At 36.7% G+C, this 27130-nt stretch overlaps 2 protein-coding genes across 2 annotated transcripts in view; one reads left to right on the top strand and one right to left on the bottom strand.

Moving 5' to 3' along the window:
• The window catches only part of LOC140156561 (uncharacterized), a 155408-nt gene that overhangs the window by 39816 nt on the left and 88462 nt on the right, over positions 1 to 27130 (bottom strand). The window contains exons 5-13 of the mRNA XM_072179500.1: positions 14397 to 14572; positions 12210 to 12337; positions 10850 to 11358; positions 9827 to 10039; positions 9033 to 9239; positions 8307 to 8450; positions 7425 to 7630; positions 7148 to 7238; positions 5853 to 6115 (exon numbers count right to left, since the gene is read on the bottom strand). Of these exons, the coding sequence (XP_072035601.1) occupies positions 5853 to 6115; positions 7148 to 7238; positions 7425 to 7630; positions 8307 to 8450; positions 9033 to 9239; positions 9827 to 10039; positions 10850 to 11358; positions 12210 to 12337; positions 14397 to 14572 (1937 nt within the window). The remainder of the gene's footprint in view (positions 1 to 5852; positions 6116 to 7147; positions 7239 to 7424; positions 7631 to 8306; positions 8451 to 9032; positions 9240 to 9826; positions 10040 to 10849; positions 11359 to 12209; positions 12338 to 14396; positions 14573 to 27130) is intronic.
• LOC140156225 (arylamine N-acetyltransferase, pineal gland isozyme NAT-3-like) lies at positions 2868 to 3931 on the top strand. The gene has a single exon (XM_072179224.1). The coding sequence runs from the start codon at positions 2924 to 2926 to the stop codon at positions 3896 to 3898; it is 975 nt and encodes a 324-aa protein (XP_072035325.1). The 5' UTR covers positions 2868 to 2923; the 3' UTR covers positions 3899 to 3931.

Genomic DNA, 27130 nt, shown 5'->3' with positions numbered 1-27130 from the left:
ACGGGTGGAAGAAGTATATGACCTTCACATTGGAGCCAAGGGAAATTGAGTACTTCAGAGATCATATGATCAAGCACTATGTGACCCAGAACCCTCCCATGCCTGGAATGACGCTTTCTTCAGTCGACAAGTGCGTGCACTGGCCTATCCTAGGCAGAAGTTGTTAGCTATCCGTGGCACAAGCCTATTTCATGAAAATGATGAAGGGAAAATTGAGAAGACTAAAATCACATCTAAAGAAGAACTTGTAGGTCTCTATGGGAAATACTTCCCACAGCTTCCTGGTGATTTGGTTACAATCGCTATTGACAAAATGAAGTACAACTTTGAAAAGTGAAGAATAAACTAACTTTATGAAAATGAAATGAAGGCCAAATTCAGAAGACTAAGACTTAATCTGAGGAAGAACTTATAGGTCTCTATGCCAAGTACTTCCCACAGCTTCCTGCTGATTTGGTTAAAATTGCTATTGACAAGATGAAGTATAACTTTGAAAAGTGAAGAGTTTATCAGAAAAGTATACCAATACAAAGTAACATAATCATAATATATTATCAACTGTATTATTTATTGAATAGTTTTAAGAGTTAAATTTTATTATAACTGGATAATATAATATTATACAAATACAACATGTTTTGAGGGGAAGTAGTCAAATCATCCAACACCGAGGGACCAGTAGTTTTGACTACTTCCCCGAAATGAAACATGTTGTATTTGTTTTACTATACCTCATAAATATTTTCACTATCACGGTAAAATCGTAAACAAAAGTCAAAACACACATGTCAACGTGCCGGCCGGCATGGTAAAAGCTTAATATTTTGCTTACCTGATTTTATTGCAGGATTTCTGTTCAATCAATATTTACATTTTGACCTATATTATTCAAATTTTCTTTTTAACATTCCATAAATAACAATTTGTTTCATAAAACGTCAAATTCGCGAGTTCTTATCCATCGGTAATCTCGGCAAAATAACTGCAGCAGACGCCATTTTCACAAAAACGCATCTGCAGAATCGCCGTTGTCTAGCATAGTGCTACGTATGAAGGAACGGTGACACGCGGGGTCGAGATACTGTGTGGTAGTAGGGTGCGGAAGTTTTACTACTTCCCAGCTCGCGTGCATTGCACAGGCACAGGGAAGTAGTCAAAATACCGCACTCGGACGCTGGCGTTATTAACCAATAAGATGTCTGGATTACCTAATAAATATTTATGAGGTATAGTAATATAATATTATAACCTTGATGAATGATAATCTTCACAAACATACTGGTTTTGAAAAGATTCACGTGGTGTGCAATAGATACAACTGTATTCTTTAGCCTTAAGTGAAACAAAATAGGGTGTCCTGAATGTAATCGTGTGACGTCATCCAGCAACTCATCTATACAACCAGTATTGACTGTATAAAAAGGACAAAATTTTCAAATTGGATTTAAAAAAAAATTTAATAAATAATATCTAAACTGAATTTGATGGCAGTTTAATAGGGCATTACATGATCGAGCATCCATGAAATAACGATTATTTAAAACATTTTAGTTGATTCAGACATTGAACTTGTGAGTTATTCATAATTGCATGCACTGATATTACAGTGCCATATAGGCCACTATGTTGTAATTTCTTCCTTGTCACAACTCAGAAAGTACAAATTGGACGATGTCAAACGACCAAATCTGTATGTTGTATGGGTTCATCTGGATTGTAAATAACAACTGGTAGATGGGAATTCATACTATCAAATCCATTTATGGTGGCATACTTTGTTAGTTTCATGCTATGCAGCACTTCATCAGACTGGCAACCTTGCTCCTACATGTACTTCTTTCCTGAAGTTGCTGCCATTGGCGGCGCTAGAAGCTGGGCAAAAATATCTGGGAAGTATCTACGTAAAAAATTATGTAACAAGACCTACATTGGCGAAACGTCACGCTTGTTTGGAACATGTCTCAAAGAACATTAAGGAAAAGCGGAGAAAACACACAAAATTTATACTCGGTCACAGGAAAAACAATCACTCGCAGACACCATGAACAGAGATGATGGAAACTATTTCTTACCAAACATTTTGTACCATCTTCTAGCTGCCAGTCTGATGCAGCATGAAACTGTAACAAGGTATGTCACCAAAAATGGATTTGATAGTATGAATTCCCATCAAATTACCGATTCTGTGTTCTAGGTTTCTGATGGTATAAAAACCTCATGTTTTGGAGTAAAGTTGGTGCCGGGGGGTGATGATCTAAGTCTGTGGATCACAAAATGCTCCTTTAAAACTATTATTATATAATTACATTACTCTTATTTTTATGGCTATATATTATTACTTTCAATATTATTTTAAATATAGTTTAGTTTCAAATAAAGAATGTGGGTATTCTGTACTGATACTTGTGTACCACAAGGAAGCAACATGCTTCTGCATCTTCATTACACTTTCTTGTATTCATAAGGATTCTCACAAAGTCCCTTGTTTTTGATGGATGCACCAAATTAGTGAATATTATGTCATTTCAAATGCCACTTGCCTTAATATCCCACAACCCAGAACTGCACTTGTTATTAATTCAGCAAAAATTACCTAATTATCATAGTAATTTTGGACATTCTAGTATTTTAATGGGTTCAGTAGATGGCAAGGCTCAAGTTTTCCTGCTCATTTTTACAGTATCATGCTGTAGTTCACAAGAAATTAAATACTTTGCTGTCATCATATAAAGGGTTAATAATGTATGTTAGTTAATTTAATTTTATGAAATTGCAGGCTCATGTGTGCATATATTATGCAACTTTGCAAAATTGAATTTTTTTCTAACATTTAAAAATAATACCATTAACTTGATATAAATGAACCAGGTGTGCACTTTCATCGAGTTGTAGCTTAAATGGATTTACATTGATCTGTAATACCATGACTACCAAATTCAAATGTTGTAAAAGCCTGCGACAGATTCCGACTGAGTTCAACATGACAATGCTATCAGAGACGGAAGCTCTGTGGTTCCTCAAATACATTTTGAAGGTAACTTCTGTCCAAGAAAAGCTGATCAATGATAAAATTGCCCTTCTGGATGAAATCATTAACATCTACAGGCAGAAGATTCCATTCCAATCGATAACTGTAATATCCAGGACAGACAAAGATCAACATCTATCTACAATGGATGACATCAAGGCACAAATGCTAAGTACTCATGGAGGCATGTGTTATGATAATAATGTCTTCATGAAGCACCTTCTGGAAGCATTAGGTTTTGAGGTCTGTCTCAATGCATGTGACATAAAGATGAATAATGTCCATGACCATGTGTCAGTTCTTGTTAAAAACTTAGTGAAGACTGGGGATAATTACTATGTTGATGTTGGCACAACAGATCCTTTCTTCCAAGCTATTTCACTGGATTTTGACAAGGAATCACCTGTGTACCGCTGTGGTTTCCAGGTCTATAAATTTGTCAAGGAAGGAGAAGAAATCAGTTGGTGGCAGAAGGTCAATACACAGTATTCACCTGCACCCCAAAATGAAAAGGGCATCATAATAGATGGTTGGAAGAAGTTTATGACTTTCACATTAGAGCCAAGGGAAATTGAGTACTTCAGAGATCACATGATCAAGCACTATGTGACCCAGAACCCTCCTATGCCGGGAGTCACTTTTCTCCATCTGATGCGTGCAGTTGCCTATCCTGGGCAGAAGTTGTTAGCTATCCTGGGTACAAGTCTACTGCATGAAAATGATGAAGGGAAAATTGAGAAGACTAAGATTAGATCTAAGGAACAACTTGTAGGTCTCTATGGGAAATACTTCCCCCAGTTTCCTGCTGATTTGGTTGAAATTGCTATTGACAAGATGAAGTACAACTTACAAGTGAAGAGTAATTTGTAAAAAGCAAGAATATTGACTTATAGATGAGGTGACAATGTGTTTACATTTAGTATGCCTATACTGTACAGTTGATTGAGATAAAAACTGCCGGACAAAAGTCTACATGGAGAAAGTTGATTTTGTTTTGCATCAACTTTGGTTACAAACAATGCCAACAATGCTTACCATCAAACTTGCTTACAATCAATAACATTGACTGTATAGAAAGGAAAAGTAAGATTCCATGTGGTCTGCTATAGACATTACTGTATTATTTATATTTAGCCTTGTGTTAAACAACAGAGTGTCTTGAAAGTAAATATGACTAGTATGATGTCATCCATCAACTCATCTATAAAACCAATATCAACTGTACTAAAAAGATAAATCTTTCAAGTTGGAATTTTTTGAAATTTAAGGAATAATATTTATTGCAGCTGTGTACTCCAGATGTTGTTTCTTTCAAGAGATTGAGGGAGGATAATTGTGATAATATTTTGAGTGGTATTTTTTTACGTTACTTATGAATACAATCTTTCATCGCACTAGATATCTGTTTAATTATTGCAAGTACAGGTATTACAGTGCCCCATAGGCCACTGTGTTATAATTTTTGTCTGTCGACACTTAACCCTGGAATTATGGAAACATTTGGGCCTCATAACTGCTAAATTGTTGGTCTAAAGAATATAAAAGCATTCATTTTTAGAATGCCAAAGACATGATGAATTTATCTCTGACGTTAAATTGGGCCAAAATGCTAATTTTTGGAGAAAATCCCCCCCCCCTAATTTTTTGGTCCAATTATTTCCGCAACGTAACAGGGTTAAGACCACCCATTTTTACACAAGAAGTTAATTACTTCGCTGTTGGCATATAAAGGGTTAATATTGTATTTTGTTAATTTAATTTCACACTATTGCAGGTACCTGCATTTGTATTTTTTTTTACATAATGAAAATGATACTAGAAAGAATACGGACAAGGCATCTCAGTTGCAAACTCAAAGCAAAATATGCTGTGAACTTTTTGGAAATGCTGAAATAAATTGAGGGGCTCAATATAAAAACAGCATATCCCAAATTTGGGTTATTTTAAGAAAACTAAACTTTTGTGTGCGAATTTTCAATACAATACATAACAATTTCACATCTTAAAACGTTGATTTACAACTTTACCAAGTTATATTCATGTTTCATGTTTGTAATGATGACCTTTGGCGACCTTTACATTTTTCAGCAGCGTCCTCTATGTTTACCAAAATGTGGGATAGGTCATTTTTATATTGAGCCCATCAATTATAAAAACTAACAAAACTGATTTTGTTAAAACTAAGAAAAATTAAAAGTCTGCTCTGAGGGAGGGGGAGGGTTCTATACCCCCTTTTATTTGTGACTTTTTTAAATGCTGAAATAATGAAAACTAACAAACATTTTTGAAAATTAAAGAATAAAAAATAATTGCAAGGAAAATGACAAGTTGACTTTTGACGGAGTTCTACCTTTTTATTTTGGGGAAATGCTGAAACAAATTATAAACAAACTGACAAAATTACAAATAAAAATTCAAGGAAAACAAACACATTCATTAAACATGCCATTCATTACAACATAGGCCTACATAAGAATTTGCCTTCTGCTTCAGCCGAGTGATAATAACTATTTTTAAACAACCCGAAACACTCTCCCCGCTGAGTTCCTGGTACCGTGTCCGTTGATAATGACTGGCACTTATTTTAATTTTTGCCATGATTTGTACAATTATATTGTCTTCGATTTTGATCATCATGCCATTTCAAAAGAAAATTTGTGCGGTAAGTTTTTGCACATTTGTGTCTTTCTTTGCTTCAGGAGTTATTATAGTCATGACTGTATCAAAGCGATATAAAAGATTTCTTGGTGTTAAAATTTCAAGAGAGCAATGTTTTGTCATTTCAGTGATGTTATGTATCATACTGAAAGAAACCCATCCTTACCGTCTCATGCAATTCCTGTCAGCCATGTCTGTCACTTCCTTCATCTTGTCCTTTTCTGCCTTCCATACCTGCCATGACTCCCGTAATATCTTGTTCTCTCTCTGCTTGATCACAACAGTCTCTGCCTCATGATACTGACGTTGCTTACGTGTCCATGTATGCCAGGCTTGTAGCGTTGTTTTCAAGTGCTGTGTAAATGATTTGATATACAGATCATCTGCTGCTTGTACTTTACTCAGTTGGAGTCTCCAGTGAGTGAAAGCCTGTAACAAAAAGACAAATCATTTTGATCAGTTTTGTTACCTGCCCTCTTTTAGTTCAAAATGTAACCGAACAACCAGATGGAGCAGGACACAATAGAAGTATTCTAGTAAATACTAATACTCTACCTTGTAGTGATCCACTGAGCCAAAAAGTATATTCAATTCAATAGCACCAAATAAATTCATCAGGTTTGTTGATATACAGTAAGAATTTGTTACTCACTATTGATGACGAGACCCAAATGTCTTCAACAGAGACGAGGGGACCCACTACCTATAAAGTAAATGTGTATGATCCTCTCCTGACTGAGAATACACCCTCTACAGTCGGGATACATCAGATACCTATCCACCATGATAGGGGAAACCGTCAATAGTGAGTAAAGTCACATCACCAGTTCCGAAAACTCATGCTCACAGGCTCGGACTGACTGACGGATGGACACCCAGGAAGCATAACACCTTCCGGTAAAGGTTTTTATATGTTTATAATTCTTGATCTCTTTGACACACTTTTGTGTGGGCTGTGCAGGGGTTTGGCATGGTATTTTCTCCCCTTCAGCACTCATTATCATTCTTCATGCTCTAAAGGTATTCACATATGTATTTGAAGATTGTTTCTGACACACAAACATATTGATTGTAATTCAAGTTAGGTCAGTTCAACTATGGTGAGAGGTTGCGGGTTCGAACCCTGGCGGTGCCTAGTACGCTCATGTGGAAATTTTAGTTAGCTTGAAATTCCTCTGGACAAGGAACTTGCTGCTAATTATCTCGTTATAACCCGTACGAACGCGGGGAGCTGATCCTGGTTGCGAAGGTTATTTGTGGAATGTCTAGGGTGTACGCTCTTGGAGCTGCAAAGTCCCTGAATTGTTGTTAAATGGTTTATGGAATGATGTGGGTCCATAGTGGTCAGTGACAACCAGTAAAGTGTGCTGAGGCTTATGGATCAACGTCTAGGCAATGTGCCTGTGCGTAGTGCACTATAAATCACTGCGCTTTTTTATTAATTACTTTGCCACAACTTACCAATTTTTTGCTGCGTTTCATCTGCATCATATTGCACTTCTCCTTCTGTTCCAGTCTCTCATCTGTCCAAGATGACCACATAGATAAGCACCTGTATCATATTATAATATAAGATTAGAAAATAATTATACTGACATGTTTTAACTTAGAGGTGTATGACCAGTTCGACAGCCTCATCCCCCATTTGTTCTTATCAAAATCGAGATTTTGGTATCAGCAAAAAGGCTCACATTTTACCCCAGATAAATTAAAGCCTTAAATGACTTCAGTATCCTACCTTAATGCAATCACCCTGTTGTAATGGATATCTGCATTCCTGATCATCTCAGCTTTCTGTTTCCACACCTTCAGATATTCTCTCTTGGTATTCCTGTCAAATTTACTTCTCAACTTTTCCTGTTGGTTTTCTCTCTCTTGCTTCAGCTGCTCTTTTTGTTGTGTTTGCTCTTGTTTGATTCTCTGCTCATTGAGTCTCTGCATTAACTGTGAATGTTTGAAAGAAAAAGAGTAATCTTGAATACAGATGCATAATTGGTCTTTCATAGGGGGCAAGAGTCTAGCCACTTAGAAGTTTGTCCAATTTGAATGGAAAACATGATTGAGAAAGAACTGATTAACAGTAGTTTTCATTTGTCCATCCCAAATTTCACCCGGAATATATTCAAATGTGACAGTCTGCGCCCATCTGTATAATTAAAATTATCTCCATAAAATATAGATTCTTGGATGCATATTTTTGTAATCCACCTTTATCTTAATTGAGGAGGTACATTCTTAAATGAAGAGGAAGACTAGGCTGTTCCATTTAAAATCCACACTACCCCTGTGGAAGATTTTGGAAATATCTTCTGCAGGAGGAGTATGCATTTCAAATGGAATTAGCACATCAACCAACTCTTTTTGAGACTCACCCTCCCTCTGTGGAAGACTCAGGTTGAATCTTTCTCAGATGGTGTATGAAATTCAAATGGACCTGCCTAATGTGCTCATTCCATTAGAAATTCATACTCCCCCTATGGCAGATATTTCCAAAATCTTCCACAGGGGTAGTGCAGATGTTATATGGAATAGCCCATTCTGAAATTTGGATAACTTGAAATTGAATCCATAAATTTCATATTTGAATATCAAAATTCTCACAAGCAACTTGAAGCTTTACCTTTGTTTTCCATGTAGTAAGTGCTTTCCTGGTGATCTTCTCATTGGAGTACCTTGTTGCCTTTGATTTCATATCTGTCTCATGTCTTCGTTTGTTGGTCCATAGTCTCCACTGACTGAATATCATGGACTTTTGTCTTGTGTCCTGCAAAGATTGGAAAAGTTATTCAAATAACAAGGAACATACTTCTTTTGTGTGCAAGCAAGCAACAAACGTAAACACAAGCCAGAAGCTTGGAAACCTTTGTGGTTAGTTTTTTTAAAGCAGTTCCATTTTATTAGGGGATGAGCCTTTTGTAGAATTTTGTGACTATCAGAAAAAGAATTCCATGTTCGGATTCAGTACATCCCTATGCATTTTTCATGATCTTTCTCTGAGCAATGACTCTCAATTGTTTATTATGCCAAATCACGTAATACTACAGACCATGTATCAACAGTCAAAGTCCCATGCATTGTATGCTGTGAATTCGCGCATGTTCATGAGGGCCGATCGTTCGATCGTGCCGTGTCTAACAATCAAGTCAGTGTTGCGTGCCTTCGCGTATACGCGATGAGCGTTGGATGCCTTCGCGATTACGCGGTAGTCCGTAATACACCGTAAGTGCATAGCAGTATTGCTTGTCGCTTTTCATAGAAAGTCAGCCCTCATTATCGGGTGATGCTAAGACTTTGACTGCTTGTACGCGGTCTGTTTTTTTTTTTCATCCATGTGCTAACTACTTACCCTGTGGTTCTCAGCTACCTTGCTGGTTTCCAGTCTTCTTTTCCACTCTTTCCACACAAACATCATTTGTATTTGTGCTACCCTGTACTGTCCCTGGTGTTGCAAGGCTCCAAGTGTTTTCTGTTTCCTTGTATACTCTAACCACTGATAGAAGGCAGTACTGGCTGGCCACAGACGCCATCTTTGTATTACACACATTACAATATCCTAGAAGAGAAAAGGAAAGTGGTAGTATCAAAGAAAACGTAAGTTAGCATTGCAAGATTTTAACTTTCTTCAGATAACAACTTACACAATAATAGATCAGCAAAATTAAAAATATTAAGGAAAATCAAGTCAAGAATAATGGAAATCACATTATATTTACACTTCGGTTGCACACCACTAATACAGTCCCCTGTATTTCACTTGACTGGTTGCTTCACATGTTGAAGGCCAACATTTTGAGATACAACCCATTGAATAGGATGAATGTCTTGTAATTGCCCATACATGAATCCACATTACTATAGCCCATATTATTGACCAAATTTTATCTCCAACAAGTCTCATAATTGTCCAAAAATGATACAAAAAAGATAATATCAACTCAAACATGTCAAATAGTGATAAAAATAGTTTCTGTATTGTTTGTTGAGCACTACAGCACTGCCAGATAGTATTAGTGATGTTATAATGGGAATATGGTAATTGAACGTTTTGATTTAATTCTCAACTTGCAGTTACAAACTAAGTCACATTTTGGAGAAAAACTTCCAAATAATGCTCATGTTGCAAATATTTCAAGAACTTACTCTTTTGTTAGTACTTCTATGTTGAGATATATCTTGTGCATGTGACATTGCTAACCAAGGATGGACATGAGACTGGTCATGTCTACTCAATTCTTGGAATTCCTCCATCATCAACCTAGCATCAATCTGTTCTCCTGTAAATCCACCATTTGACCGTCTTTGTGTGTCAACCCTGCTATGTAGTACTGTCAAATTCTCATCATCATCTTCAACCTGTTTAATAATGTCACGTTGAAAAATAAAGATAAATTGTTATAATATTATATTGTCTTGTTGTAATCTAACATGTCTAAGAGAATGAGAAGGGAAAATGAATTAGTTATTAGGCGAGGTGGAGGAATAAAGATTATCTCTAGTCAATGAACTCTTTTAGATGAGGTGACCAGTAACATCACATGTTTAGACTGTCCTCATAGGGCAAAATAATACACAGTATCTATAGCAGAACACATAAAATCTTTTCAAAAAACCTTTGTTGTTTTAATTTTGTGATATTATTTAACTTGTGGCACCTGTAATCAAGTTTGAAAATTTTTTGGTATTATTTGCTTTGAAACCAAAAGTTTATGCAAAAAAAAAACTTTCTCCATGTAAACCACAAAAAAAAAGGGGGGCCCTGAAATTTTTTGTCCCTCTTATGGGGGGGGGGGCCCTGAAAAAAATGACCACAAATTTTCCTGGAAAAATTGAGTTTATATGCTTTTGTATGGGGTTGACCCATAATTTTCATGTCAAAAAGGGGGGCCCCTGAAATTTTCGAGGTCTGTAAAGGGGGGGCCCCTGAAAAATTTCCGCGATAAATTTTTTTTGCATCAGGCATCCCTTACAAGTGTCTGTGAACGGTCCCTTATAGACTCTTAAACATGTTCTATTGTTCCGAACAATATAGAAACCAGGTTCTACTGCCAGTTCTATCATGCCAGCCAGGGTGCTGACAGCCTACTAGCAACTGGGTTTTGACGCCATCCCTATTATCTTCAAACAGCCGCTTACATTTATCTAGTTTACAGATGGAAGACTTGCCTGTATGATATCCCTACCATCCTTGCTATCAAAAGTGTCAGGTAACTCCAGATTAGAAGATCTGATATAAGATGTGTTACCATTCAGTACATCATTCATTCTTATTGGTGTTGAGGAGTAAACCTTTCCATGCAACAGCATGCTCCGTGTACTCCCGCTATGGCTTAAATATTGCGGTGGTAGAGCTTGATCCTGATGATCAAAGATACCACTTGATGCACTTGGTGATGAGGATGTTCTGATTTTGCCAAGGTAACCACTGTCTGGGATGGAGGAGTAGGCAGCATTACTTGATGTCTCTACAGGTGACGATGGTGTGGTGTTATACATAGGTCGTACTGACTCCAGATATGATGGTGGTCCCACATTATACATGGGTTGTACCGATGTGGGTTCATCAGCTGATGAATGACTTAAATCTGGGGATGACTCTAGGTCAAGCATCTTCAGCTCATCATCAGCAACAGCAGAAGATAAGAATGAATATGATGCCGTAGATGCTGTTTCCTCTGAAAGAAATCAGAATTTTTTTTTTGTTTAAAAATAGATTTTAATACTGTTACATTTCTAGATGACAGTATCATGATAAAAACACATTACCACTTGCCTACACAACTGTGAATTTATCGTATTTAATTGTGTTTGCCATTTTATGTTATTTTATATTTAAACTGTTTTCACTCATATTTATATCAATTTTAATGATTGCTTTTACTCTGTACATTGACATGTAATTTGACCTTCGGGTCACAATATGTTGATTTTTAATAAATATACTTGAAAAAAAAAAAACTGATGGCATAATGATAACAATAAGCTCATTCTTTACTTTAAATGCATATTTTGGTTACTTAAAAAAAAAAGTGCAGTGATTTATAGTGCTCTACGCACAGCCGCAACGCCTAGACGTTGATCCACAAGCCTCAGCACACTTTACAAGTTGTCGCTGACCACTATGGCCCCACATCATTCCATAAACCATTTAACAACAAATCATCAGCTCCCAGAGTTTTGTATGGGTTACAACGAGACAAATTAGCAGTAAGTTCCTTGTCCAGGGAAATTTCAAGCTAACTCAATTTTCCACGAGATCGTACTAGGCACCGCCAGGGTTCGGACCCGCAACCTCTCGCACCATAGTCGAATGCCTTATCGATTGAGCTAACTTGACTGCTATTGACGGCTAGACACTTCCATTTCGTCTGAGGAGTGCAAAAGGTTGTACACATACGAGTCATCTTTTGCGAAAATTGATTTTCGCAAAAGACAATTTCCCATTGAAAGGTACCATATTGCCCACAATGAATGCTTAGGGGACATGACAACCCCTAGATTTACTAGATACTTTGATGACAAATACCTGATTCAACTTCAAGAAGTGATAGAGAGAATGAGTGTACAGCTTGTTGAAAGGAAGCATTGGTTTCTGTTCTCCAGGCGAGTAGACTCTGATGCAGGCTACGTTGCTTGTTGAGGTTGCACATTTTCCTGAAAATTTAACAACATTTTAACACATAATAATAAAGCCGGGTCAATTTCTCTGTATATATGGTCTACTAAAAGTTGCATCTTCACTGAGCCCTTCTACTGTCACTTTTCGGGTTGTATGGGTGTGATCCTCGGCCATACAATAGCATGGTTTAATGGCTCTAACCACCACGCAAGCAAAGGTGTTGGTAATTGTGACCACCATCCATCATAGGGCTGGATAGCTCAGATGGTAGCGCTTTGGCCATGTAAAAGCCAAGGTCATCGGTTCTAATCTTACTTCAGCCAAATTCTCTTTGCTTCCCTTATTCACATAATAATGATCATAATATACACCGTGAATGTGAATCTATGTGAATAAAAAGATCAATTTGATCATTGATGGAAATTGAACATGCATTTATTAACTCTCTCCATGCGGGTGTCGACTGCAGACGACAAGTTTCACATTTTATTTGAATTTTCAAAAATTTCAGAATTGTAAATTTTCATGACCATATTTGAAATCAGCATGAAAAATGCATTAAAATGAGTACAAACAAGCCTATTATTGGTTCAGTGGTTATTATGATAGCTCTTGATATTTTGAGAAAATTTCTCAAAACTTGGTCTTTTTATGTTGAAGCTTATGACTAGCACGCAGAGAATTAAGCATGTTAAATAACTACACAGTATAAATTTCACAGGGACAAGTATACAAAGTTCATGATCATGATCTTGTTATTTGGGCATCAGAATTGTCATGTTAGTCATGGATTTCCTAATATGTATCTAGTCTGTTGAAACTTGTAATTTTTTGTTCAATTGTGTCTCAAAATTCTAACACTGTGAAATTATAACACTGTCATATGTACACTTGGTCACATATTGACTGCTTGGTGCTCAAACCGGGTGAGTGCATTTTCAATTAAGTCACCAGTACACTACAAATTAAACGCCGCCTCAAATGTAGATACACTTTCTAAGATTAACAGAACTACATTTCAGAAATGCCCTTGGCATTTACAGATTTCAAAATGTACTTGACAGGTTTGTGTTCCAAGTAATCGGATATAATGTCAATTTGAACCACTTTTGGTGACACTTTAATAACATGAGTAGTTTTTAAAAAGATATTAAAATGTTCATGTTTCCATTGTAATTTCACATTAAATTGTGTTATAATTAAAGACCGAGATAAAAAGAATTTATTGCGTCTGATGTCACTGTTAATTACGATCCTTGATTGGTTTACACAGGTTAATCAGCGCGTAAAAGGAAGACCGATCTATCTGGTGCTGATCGGAGAAAAGGAATGGCAGCAAATGGCGAAAAATTACGTACTTTTACAAGGCAAAAAGCAGCTTTTCTAGGCATTGTGGACATGGTGCCTTCGGTTAAGAAAGTTTCCTACTATAAAGACCTAACTTTTGAGATGGTTTGCATGTCGAAAGGTGCAAAATTAACAATAACGTGCCCGGTTATAAATCCGCGTTCAGCAAGTCATCATCACAACACTTGTAAACAAACCGTGCTCGAGTTTGATTGACAGATGATGTCAGACGCGATAAATTCTCTTTATCTTTGTCTTTCATTATAGTGCAAATCAGCTGGAGGGAGTATCCCATCATGCATTGCAGTCTATCTGCAATAAACATAGTAAATGTAAGGAATTAATAGTCCTACAATGCTAAAATTCTGCAGACCTAGGGTGATGTTAGGGATGTTTTTCTTAGATTTATTTGGTTTTAAGCAAAACTATATATTTACTAGTGCCGTCGTCGACATGCCTTATGTCGATTTACTAGTGCCGTCGTCGACATGCCTTATGTCGACATCGGCACGTATCCCGACATGTCGACATCAAAAAAGATTTTTTTTTAAATATTTGAATAACAAGTCATTTTGGGCCCATAACTTGCTTTTCTGGCCAAAAATATTTTTGAAAAAAAAAAAAAAAATTGTTTGAATTTTTTTATGTCGACACACTGTTGACGTCGGTATACGAATTATATCGACATGTTGACATTAAAAAACAGTGCCGACGACATCACTAATATTTACGATAAATTTGTCATACCTGGTGAATTGTGCAACCTTTGTTTGCTTCTGCCAATTGTTGAAGGTTGTCAGAAGTGTTCTCTGCCTTCTCCCATCCTTGATATTCACAAGTAGATCTGCTGTCAACTTCTTCTGATGGGTGATGTTGTCATGCCAACGTCTGAAATATACCCTCAATAGAAGATGAGATTGAATCTGTAAGACAAAACAACAACAACATATTATATAGTTATATATCAGCTCCTAATCGGCGGGAATTGTTAGGCTTTTAACACTACCCAGCAAACACAAAACGTTTTCGCAAAAGGTTATAAAAGGTTGTTAGAAATCGTTTAAATGTCAGGTTATATAAAGGGTACATTAATATAAAATAATTTCATAACATTAAATACCATTTGTTGGTAATTTACTATACAGCAAACATAAATGTTTTACAGAAAACATTTAAATGTCGGGTTATATAAAGGGTATAAAAACGTTTTAATAACATTCCAAAAACATTTTTGAAAACTTGGTACAAATCATTCTAAACAGAATGTTATTTTGGGGTTGAAAAATATTTTACAAAAAATGTTTGCCCAAAATATTTACAATAACGTTTTTAAAATGTTTTTACGACCTTTATATAACCAGCATTTCTGTGTTTGTTGGGTGCAAATATTTTAACATAATGTTATTTAGGTGTTGACAAAATATTTGGCCAAAAATGTTTGAAAAAATAGTTTACAATGACATTTCGTAAACATTTTAAATATATTGTTGTAGTGAGTTTTATATAACCCGACATTTTAATGTTATTAAAACGTTTTTACCTAAACCAAAACCCAAAATATAACTTATTTAAAACATTTTAAAAACGTTTTGTGTTTGCTGGGTATGACGAAAGTAAACCCACATTTAGGCCCTTTTATTATCAATTCAAAAGTGTATTAACATGAAAGGTTTTCTGGAACTAAGAATGATCTTCATGTCTTAACGAAATCATGAAAACAAGTAAAGAAGCAAATAAAAAATAGGAAGAAGTTGTATTTCAAGTTGCATTAATATGAACAATTAGACCTCTCAAACAATAAACAGTGGTATTTAGTAGGGCCCCTACTCTATAACATCACACTATTCATGATTTTTTGTGTCTTAACAAAATCATGAAAACAAGTAAAGAAGCAAATAAAAAATAGGAAGAAGGTGCATTTCAATTTCCAGTTTAAAGTTGGAAAATTAAATAAGATAATAATGATCTTTTAACACTCCTTTCTAAAACAAACATTCTAACCCTGTCTAAAGGGCAGGCTTTGTTGCTATAAAAGGTTCCAATTTGATTAACTAATTTGATTAGGCTCTTTAACTGTTTTGATTAAGCGCCACCATGCAGTCAAAACCCTTGAAAGAAATCCCTTGTTACACACATCAGGTAAATAAAGCTATTGTAACACACACTTTACTGCACATATACCGTATATGGAATTAATACTGTATATGAATTAATATCTTTGGCTAATATTAAACTTGTGTATAATAGATTTATGGGATAGGATTGCCACAACATCATGCTATCCTTCTTATTGGGCTCCTTGAAAAGGTGCCTGAATCAAGAGCCCAATAATCAAAGTGTCTCAAAAGTGTGTTAACGTCCAAAAAGCTGTTTCTTTTTACCCAAACTTAATGCATCATGCAGACTATAATTATTTCATGATCATGATCTCTAAAACAAACTTCAAGTTTCCTTAGTGAAATTGTGATAGCGGAAAGCCATCTGGGTCAATCAAATATTTGGGCTGAACAATTCTGGCAACTCTGTAACCTGATTGATCGGTTTTTCAAAAATAAGAAATCTATCTATACATGCACTGAATGAACAGCATACATTTCTGCTACCAGAAACATCACAAAGTCAAAATACATTATCTGGTGCAATTTGTATTTAAACTGGTAAAACTAGACCTGTTCATACATGTAGATTTGTGAACAAATATGATAAGCAACTTCTTCAGGGAATAGCACACAACCACCTGATGAATCCAGGAGCATAAGCAGAGGAACACACAAGATCAAAGCAGAGAGCCTGCATCTTTTCCTGTTGTGTGTACATATTATACTTTGAAGGTAAGATACAAATTGTCTTATCACCCATAAATTTTATTCTAGCCACTCAATGGACTATCCCAGTTGAAATCCATACACCCCATATGGAAGACATGATCTTAATAATAATAAATAATAATGGAGGGTTCTTAGTAGGCGCGCAATCTTCAAAAGAACTCAAGGCGCACAAACAATAAAGACAAACAAGTTACATATGTGAATCCGGAAAAGCACGAAGAAAAAGATGAGTTTTAAGTTGCTTTTTGAACTGAGTAAGCGAATGTAGTAGATTCGGAGGCTGTTTGGAAGCGAGTTCCAAACAGCCGGGCAGCTGAAATGAAAGGAGCGTTCACCAGCCGATTTTAGATTTACACGGGAGATTTCAATAATCTTTCAGTAGAAGATCAAGTGATCGAGCTGGTTTGTATGCGATCTGAGCGTAGCAGACAGATAAGTTGGCAAAGTATCTTCAAAGTGCCGAAAAGCAAAAACAGCTAACTTATACTGAATCCGAAATTCTAATGGCAGCCAGTGAAGCTCATATATCACGGGTGTGATATGCTCATACTTCCTTTTCTTCATGATTAAACGGGCCGCGCAATTTTGTATTCTTTGAAGTCTGTTAAGTTGGTCAGTGGTGATACCAGTCAAGGACGAGTTACAGAAGTCAAGACGTGATGTAATAATTGAATTGACAAGGCATGATGTAGCTTTATCAGACAGATAAGGCCGAATACACCCAATACGTCTTAAAGACAAAAATGATGAACGGCAAACTTCACTGATGTGACTGGACATGGATAACGTTTGATCCAATCTCACCCCAAGGTACTTAACAGACTCCTGTATTTTGATATCAGAATTCAAAATTGTGATGGAATTACTAGCAACCTGCGTAACACGCGAAGTGGTGCCCACAATAATAACCTCGGTCTTATCTGTGTTTAGCATTAGCTTATTGCTGTCCATCCAACATAAAATGTCACTGATACATTCCTGAATTGCGATCTTAGTTACGTCAAACTTCTCAGGAGGACCACTTTGAAATACAACGGTATCATCGGCATACTTATGGAAAGAGCAATTGTGAAGATTGATGACATCTGAGAGGGATTGGGAGTATAATGTAAACAAAACTGGCCCCAATACAGAGCCCTGTGGAACCCCGTACAAAAGTGGGCACGGATTTGAAATAGAACCATTAACAATGACAGATTGGAATCTTTGTGACACATATGAATGAAACCATTTAAGGACATTGCCACTGATACCGAAAGTGATTTCAAAGGCGTCTAAGAAGAATTGAGTGGTCAAGCGTATCAAACGCAGCACTGAGGTCAAGGAGGGCAACGAGTGAGACAAATTTCTCATCAGAGTTTTTGAGCAGGCGGTCCATGACACTCAGTACTGCGGTTTCAACACTATGACCCTTCCTATACGCTGATTGATTTATTTCCAATAGGTTATTGTCAAAAAGGTGTTGCTGCAATTGACGAAGAACCACTCTTTCGAGAAGTTTTGAGATGAATGGTAGATTGGATACCGGTCTGAAGTTCTTTAGATTATTACAGTCAAGTCCATGTTTCTTAAGAATTGGAACTACAACAGCCTCTTTAAGTTTAGATGGAACAAAACCTAATAGAAGAGACTCGTTAATGATGCGAGTGATTAGAGGAACCAGGCTCTCGGCACATTGTTTGACAAGATCAGTTGGCAGTGGGTCCAGGATGCAGGTTTTACTGGGCATTTCCTTCATCATAGCAACAATATCCTCTTCACAAACCTGAGAAAAATTATCAAACACTGGACCTTCATAAATAGCAAAGCATGGAGGCTGGCAATGCTGAGAATCTAATTCCTCTCTTAGGCCTGTTATTTTGTCAGAGAAGAATTGGCAAAACTTGTCTGGCAATTCATCTACAGGAATATTAGATGGGAGGGCACAAGATTTTGATTTGCCCAGAAGCTCATTTGACACATTGAAAAGTTGTTTGGTGGAAAAACCGACAGAGTCTATTTTACTTCCATAGTAGTCTTTCTTCGCGGCAGTAACATGCTTGATAGTATCGTTCCTAGCGTTAATATACAACTCTTCGTGAACAGACAATTTTGTCTTGGCGCCAGAGTCGTTAACACGTCGACGCCTCGTCGCGCATTCCTGACTTCTGTGGTGAGCCAGGGGCGGATGGTCTATCCTTAACACTGCGAGTGGTCAACGGAGCATGCTGATCGAGTGTCTGTCGGAGGGTATCATTATAGGTATCAAGAAGACTATCGACAGTCAAGTTATTCATGCTAAGCGACAGCACAGACAAGTCCTCTTTCAGTTGATCTGTATCAATTGCCCTCAGATTTCGTGAGGTCACAACACGTTTAGCAGGAGCAGGTCTTAAGATGATAATCTGTCCTAAAATAGCAAAATGATCCGATATCCCACGATAAATACGAACATCATTAAAAGTTATAAGAGATCTTTCATTCCGTACTCACGCCCAATCGAGAATATGATTTTAATATGGGTAGGTTTATCTACAAGTTGCAAGAGTTGAAAGTCGGATAACACAGCATTAACGTGTTTCACACAAGATTCATCAGGCTCATCGAAGTGCAGGTTAAAGTCACCAATGAATGACAAATCACTGTTTGAATCCGCATATGAGGAAAGCATATCCACAAAGTCGCACATGAAACCATTAAAAGTTACATTATTCTTCTTGGTATGATTACATTATTCTTCTTAATCTTCCACACAGGGAGTGTAGATTTCAAATGAAATTATCCATTCCGGTAACTCTAACTGAAATCTACATGGTGGGAGGTAAAGATCGATCATTAAGATCATGTTTTCCATAGGGGGTGTATGGATGATAAACTGGAAAAGCCCATTTCAAAAAAACAAAATAATGAAACTTCAGTGGAGCTTGAACAAATTGAAATCAAAAATTTATATCTTCCGTTCTTTTGGTTCAGTTGGTTAGAGCGTCGTGCTAGTATTACGAAGGTCGCCGGTTTGAATCCGGCCGGATGCACTGGTTTTTTTTTTCAACGTTCTTATGCACTGGCCTACTCTGGGGAAAGATTACAATTTGTTCATCCTATTAACCCAGAGAACTAAGTATTATAATTTTCATACTTCAGTGGAGCTTGTTTCAAATTCTATCAAATAATAGTGAACATAGCATTGGCCTTCAAATCAAGTCTCCATTGCATTATTTTTGATTTTTTTGATTTTTAAATGTGGTCTCCATTTCTTTTCAGGTGACTATGAAGAGACAGATTCAAGCCAGACATATCTATAGAAGATGCAAATATTGTGGCTTCAATGCAGGAAGCGGATCTCGTTTTATATCTCATATACGCCGTCATGAATTACGCATCAAACCATATTGGTACACCAATCCTCAACTTAAGCCTAAAGCTGGGTGTTCACAAATGAGTCACAGAAATGGACAGAAAAGGGGCAACAACAGCAACCGAAAAGCGCCACCACAACAACGCAAGCGTAAACAGGTACCTGGAAAGCTACGGGTCAAGATGAAATTGACTAAGAGTGCAAAAGGTAAAAGCAAGTTTAAATGTGACTTCTGTAATAAACCATTCAGGTTTTTGAGTACAAAGAAAACGCATGAAATGACCCATACAGGTGAGAGACCTTATGTATGTAGCTACTGCAATAAATCATACACAACAGTTACAGCCAGGAGGGAACATGAATGGACTCATACTGGATACAAACCATACAAATGTAGCTATTGTGAGAAGTACTTCCGTGCAAAATCTCATAGAAAAAATCATGAAAGGCTACATACTGGAGAAAAACCTCACAAATGCAAATTCTGTGAGAAGATCTTCAGGCAGCGTGGTGGATTGATTGAACATGAGAGGACCCATACCGGTGAGAAACCATACAAGTGTAGCTACTGTGAGAAAACATTTGCACGGAATGTAGGTATGAGACAGCATGAACTAATCCACAATGGTGACAAACAGTTTGATTGTAAATTTTGTCAGAAATCTTTCCTGAAGTTGACCACGTTGAAAAAGCACGTGCTAATCCACACAAATGACAAGCCACACAAGTGTGACAAATGCAACAAGACTTTCAGACAGTCGGGAACGCTAGATGCCCATAAAATGACACACACTGATGAACGCCCTCATAAATGTAGTCATTGCGATAAAACTTTTAAACTCAAAGCTCATATGAAACGACATGAGTTAAAGCACACAGGAGAGAAACCATATCGTTGTTCTTTCAGTGAATGTGATCGTGCTTTTATGAGACAAGATGGTCTGAAAAAACATGAACTGACTCATACTGGAGAGAAAAGATTTCGTTGTAAATACTGTAACAGAGCTTTTGCTCGTCGGTCTTCTTTGGTGGATCATGAACAGACGCACACAGGTGAAGAAAAGCGGCACAAATGTAAATATTGCTGCCAATCTTATAAGAGTTTGACCTGCTTGAAAGAACATGAATCAACACACACAGGAGTAATGCTGTACACATGTCAGTATTGCCCCAAACAATTCCATTTCAAAGGGAACTGCAAGCAACATGAAAAGAAACATGAAAGGGATTCATTACGGATTCATCATTGCAAACATTGCAACAGAGCATTTGCACATGCTGATGAATTACAAGTGCATGAAAAATCTCATCAATGCGGCCTCTGTGGTAAGATATGCCCGAATATGAGTCGTCTGAGTCAGCATGAAAAGTCACATCTGACAAAGACTCACAAATGTCAGTATTGTGATATGGCCTTCAAGTGTTCAGGGCAGAAAACTCGCCATGAGATGATACACACAGGAGAAAAACCCTACAAATGTAGCTACTGCTCAAAGGCATTTAATAGAGGAGATACATTAAAAACCCATGAAAAACTTCACAGTGGCCAAAGAAATTATAAGTGCAATTACTGTGATAAGACGTTTACGCAATCCAGTGCATGGAGAGACCATGAAAAGATACATACAGGAGAAAAACAGTATATCTGTAAATTTTGCTCAAAGTCCTTTATTAATATGAATTCAAAGAAACGCCATGAGCGAACACATGATAAGTCTACATATGATACTGCTACAAAAAAGCACAATGCAAAATTCCATTGTACTGAAAGTTTTCCCTTATAATTCATGGATTTCAGGCAATTGATCACAAGTTGTAATATTTTAGAAATGATTGACACTAATTGAAATAAGTGAAGTGTATCTATCTTTTACCAAATATTGAATTGTAATTTTTTCTGACTCAAACTATTTGGTACCTATCTTGTTTCTTTTGTAAATAGATTTTAACTTTTTGTCTTTTTTGTATGTCAGTAGTAAATAGATTTGTATACAGTATGTATGATTAGGGCTCAACCAATTATCGGATTGGATACCCTCTCGGCCCGATATTTTCGATATCAGTATCAGATTGGATATTGGTAAAAAATATTAAAAATCTATTTATATATACACAGCTAATTTTTAAAAAAAAATAGGAAAAAATGTTATGAAAAAGTTATTTATATTATTCATATTCAATTTATTTTCATCAAAATCACACACATAATAACACCAACAACTTTTTATAAAAACAAGAAGAAATAATGCTAGCAGTAAAGTTATGATTAAATTTTGATAAAATGTTTGATGTAAAAATGAAAGCAGTAAAGAAGCAAATAAAACATAGGAATCATTTTCCAGTTTAAAGTTAGAAATTTAAATTAGGACTGATGATCTTTTAACATTTCTTTAATTTTAATGCATGTATATATACATATATATTTTAAAAAAGAAAAGAAAAGATAGATCGATTGATTAAAAACCCACCCGACCCTGTCTGAGAGGCATGCTTTGTGACTATAAAATACAGTAAAACCTCATTATAACGAAATCAGATACAAGAAAAAACCTGTTATAAAGAAGTAGTTTTCCAGAAACAAGATATAAAATTCTTTTGTTATTTATTTACAATGAAATTTGGATATAAAGAACTAATTTCTCTGTCCCTGACAACTTTGTTATAATGAGTTTCCACTGTATTAAAATAATTTGATGTTTAATTGCTTGGGCTCATTGTTAGTTTTGAATTGTATTGCCATACAGTTGAGAGCCCTTGAAAAAATCTCCTTGTTACACACCTTATCACAGGGTTGCCCGCGATTTGAGAGCCCAATTGGGTGACTTTTGAAGATTTCCCCTGCAACTTTTTGACAATTTCCTTTCCTATAGAAACCAATGGTTAGGAGAAAAAATGAGCGACTTTTTGATTGTTTGACTCACACTTTGGGCTGAATTTTTTTGGCAACTCTGCTTTATCAGGTAAATAAAAGCTATTGATACACATGCTTTACTGCACACAGACATTGATTTAAGATCTTTGGCAAGTATTAGACTCAAAGATTTATAGGACATGGTTGCCAGAACATCACACTATCCATCTCATTGGGCTCCTTCAAAATGTGTTTGAATCAAGAATTCACCAGGGTTAGGTTACTCATGAAAGTGTCTGAAATATTTGTAAACCTCCAAAATGATGTTACTTTTGATATAAATATCATGCATCAAGTAGACTGTAAATCATGATATCTGAAAACAAACTTCAAGTTTCCTAAGTAAAAGCAGAGGAGACTTTTATTACATCTTCTCTGGTAAAACTGTCTATCAAATATTTGGGCTGAACAATTATGGCAACTCTGTAACTGATTGATTCACTTGATTGATTGGCTTTCAAAGATAAGACATGCATCATAGATTATCAAAATATGCCACACTATTTTCTGTTACCAGAAACATCACATAGTCAAAATACATTATCTGATGCAATTTGTATTTAAAACTGGTAAAGCTAGACCTGCTTATAGATGTACTTGCCAACAAAAATTATGAGAAGCAACTTCTTCAGGAAATAGTAGACAACCACCTGTTGACTGCTGGAGCACCATCAGGACAGAGGAGTATTACAAGACCCACAGAGAGCCTACATCTTTTCTTGTTGTAGGTACAGATTATACTTTGAAGGTAAGATACAAATTGTCTTATCACCCATAAATTTTATTCTAGCCACTCAATGGGCTATTCCATCTGAAATGTATACCCCATGGAAGACATGACCTTAATCTTCCACACAGGGCTACACAGGGAGAATTTAAGGGATCTGGAATGAGCGTTTTGAGCGTTTCGACAGTATCTTTTGTGGGACATGAGAGCACATCAGACATGTCAAATTTTTTCCCAAAAAGACCTCATTTTTTTGGTGTTTTTGGAAAAAAAATCCATATCTTCAACACGAAAGGTCAAAATTTTTAATTGATCGTCGGCTTTTCATCCCACCTACATACACTTTAAGTATAACTCATCAGATTTATAAAGTTTACTTTGAGTACTGTTAAATATCAAAAATATCAATTTTTAATCATTTGCCATAAAACCTGTATTACTTTGCAAATTTCAAAAAAGCAAAATTATTTGATATCAGAAGGACATTCTTCGCATTCAGAATGCAATTCGATATGTTTGATGTGCTCTAATGTCCCACAATAAATACTGTCCAAACATTCATACCCCATAAATTCTCAATCCCTGCGTGGAAGATTGGTTAAGGTCATGTCTTCCATAGGGGTGTATGGATTTCATCTTAAAAAGCCAGAGAAACCAGTGACCATATTTTGATCCTATTTAAATTACCTCCAGTTGAGCAAAATGAATTTCTATTATATTTGTTGTTGGTACTTTTCATAAGTAACATGATAAGGCCTACTACAGTACAAAATACACATGTGTCAAACATGAATTTATTTTCAATGTCAAACTTCTGTAGTGGGTGCATTCTCATTATTTTCTATAATTCGCCAGCAAAGTGATTACATAACTCCTTGGTAACTGGATCATGCACCTTTTGGAATTGGTAGTTATGCCATAGACTTTGTGTTGCGATCATTTCGATTGTGGTGCAGAACTCAAAAGCGTGATCCAGTTGACATAGTGATAATCGGATTAACACGTAACACTTCGCTGGCAAATTAAGAGGCGGTCCTAACAATTTTCTTATGTCTTAATTATCATAAGGGATCAATAGCATACCTATCATTGAATATGATAACCATGCTGTTTTGAATAATTCTTACAAAACTAATTAATGAAACAATAACCAGACAAAAGTACAAAACACACACAAAAAAAATAGCAAGCATTTTGAAAAACAAAAAGGATGAGGACGAGACGCAGAAATATCTTACACTTACCATAATGCATTTTCTCAATTTACTGATATGCTATCTAGTGCAACATGGGCGCTAGTGTTGAAATGTGCCTCAGTGAACAGATAACATCCAGATCTTGTAAAACGTGCTTATTATTTTACTATCGACCCATGTTTAGCCAGTACATCGTCATGTATTCTCAAAATGAGATTTCAATCAAATAATTGTGAACATTGCATTGACCTTTCATATCAAGTCTCCATTGTATTATTTCCAAGTTTTTTGATTTTTAAATGTGGTCTCCATTTCTTTTCAGGTGACTATGGAGAGACAAATTCAAGCCAGACGTATCTATAGAAGATGCAAATATTGTGGCTTCAACGCAGAAAGTGCATCTCGTTTTATATCTCATATACGCCATCATGAATTACGCATCAAACCATATTGGTACACCAATCCTCATCTTAAACCTAAAGCTGGGTGTTCACAAATGAATCACAGAAATGGACAAAAAAGTGGCAACGCAGCAACCGAAAAGCGCCACCACAAAATCGCAAGCGTAAACAGGTACCTGGAAAACTGCGGGTCAAGATGAAATTTACTAAGACTGCAAAAGGTAAGCATAAGCTTAAATGTAACTTCTGTGATAAACCATTCAGGTTTTTGAGTAAGAAGAAAACGCATGAAAAGACCCATACAGGTGAGAGGCCCTATGCATGTAGCTACTGCAATAAATCATACACAACAGTTCAATCCAGGAGGGAACATGAATGGACTCACACGGGATACAAACCATACAAATGTAGCTATTGTGAGAAGTACTTTCGAGCAAAATCTCACAGAAAAGTTCATGAAAGGCTGCATACTGGAGAAAAACCTCACAAATGTAAATTCTGTGAGAAGACCTTCATACAGCAACATGGATTGATTACACATGAAAGGACCCATAGCGGTGAGAAACCATTTAAGTGTAACTACTGTGAGAAAACATTTGCACGGGGTGATGGCAGGAGACAACATGAACTAACCCATACTGGTAACAAACAGTTTGATTGCAAATTTTGTCAGAAATCTTTCCTGAAGTTGACCACGATGAAAAAGCATGAGTTAATCCACACAAATGATAAGCCACACCAGTGTGACATATGCAACAAGACTTTCAGACAGTCAGGAACGCTTGATGACGATGGCTACCGAGGGGAATAACAGCGGTGTTGAAACACACCCGCGTCGCTCCAGGCGTTATCCTGCCAAGGTTTTGAACGACTTGGATTTCGCTGATGATATTGCCTTGCTTGAATCTTCCATCCCGCTGGGCACAGGCACAGCTGACCAGAACAGCGGCTGCAGCAGAAAGCCTGGGTCTCATCATCAGTGTTCCCAAAACTGAGTACATGACCATCAACTGCAATCCTCAGCCACCACTCCAAGTATACGGAGAACCCATCAAGTATGTCACTGATTTTAAATATCTTGGTTCCATGATGGGCTCTAGCACCAGTGACCTCTCCCGACGGAAGGCGCTTGCTTGGTATGCATTTTGGAAACTGGAGCATCTGTGGAGAAGTCCAACAATCACTGTTGCAACAAAAGTCAAGCTGTTTAACACCACTTGTGTTACAGTATTGCTCTATGGCTGTGAGTCGGAGTCCTGGGTGATATCTACTGATATGGAAAATAAGATCAACGCTTTTGGTACATCATGTTACAGGATAATGCTGAACATCAAGCGCACCGACCATGTTAGTAATGAAAGGGTCTATGCCATCACCAACACTGTGCCTCTTATCAACTCTGTCAGATCACGACAACTACGATTCCTGGGACATATCCTGAGGATGCAGGAAGATGAACCATGCAGAAGATATGCTCTCTACACCCCATTACATGGTAAAAGAAGACCTGGAAGGCAAAGAACATCCTACTTGTCTTATGTGCAAAAACTGTTGGGGATTTCGACAACTTTCTACTGCCAGATGCCATTGCCACTTTGGCTTCAGATCGTAGTACATGGAGAAACTTTGTAGTCGCCTGCTTCGCAGCCGAATGAAATGAATGAATGATGCCCATAAAATGACCCACACTGATGAACGCCCTCATAAATGCAGTCATTGTGATAAAACTTTTAAACTCAAAGCTCACATGAAACGACATGAGTTAAAGCACACAGGAGAGAAACCATATCGTTGTTCTTTCAGTGAATGTGATCGGGCTTTTATTAGACAAGATGGTCTGAAACAACATGAACTGAAGTACTGGAGTGAAAAGATTTCATTGTAAATTCTGTAACAAAGCTTTCATCCATCGGTCTCACGTGCAGGTTCATGAACAGACACACACAGGTGAAGAAAAGCGTCACAAATGTAGATATTGTTGCCAATCTTATCAGAGTTTGATCTGCTGGAAAGAACATGAATCGACACACACAGGAGTAATGCTGTACACCTGTCAACACTGCCCCAAACAATTCCATTTCAAA

The sequence above is a fragment of the Amphiura filiformis genome, chromosome 7 (assembly GCF_039555335.1).
Source record: "Amphiura filiformis chromosome 7, Afil_fr2py, whole genome shotgun sequence".
Taxonomy (NCBI): Eukaryota; Metazoa; Echinodermata; class Ophiuroidea; order Amphilepidida; family Amphiuridae; genus Amphiura; species Amphiura filiformis.
The sequence above is the reverse complement of the archived record's forward strand: the minus strand, read 5'-3'. Positions and strand labels throughout refer to the sequence as shown.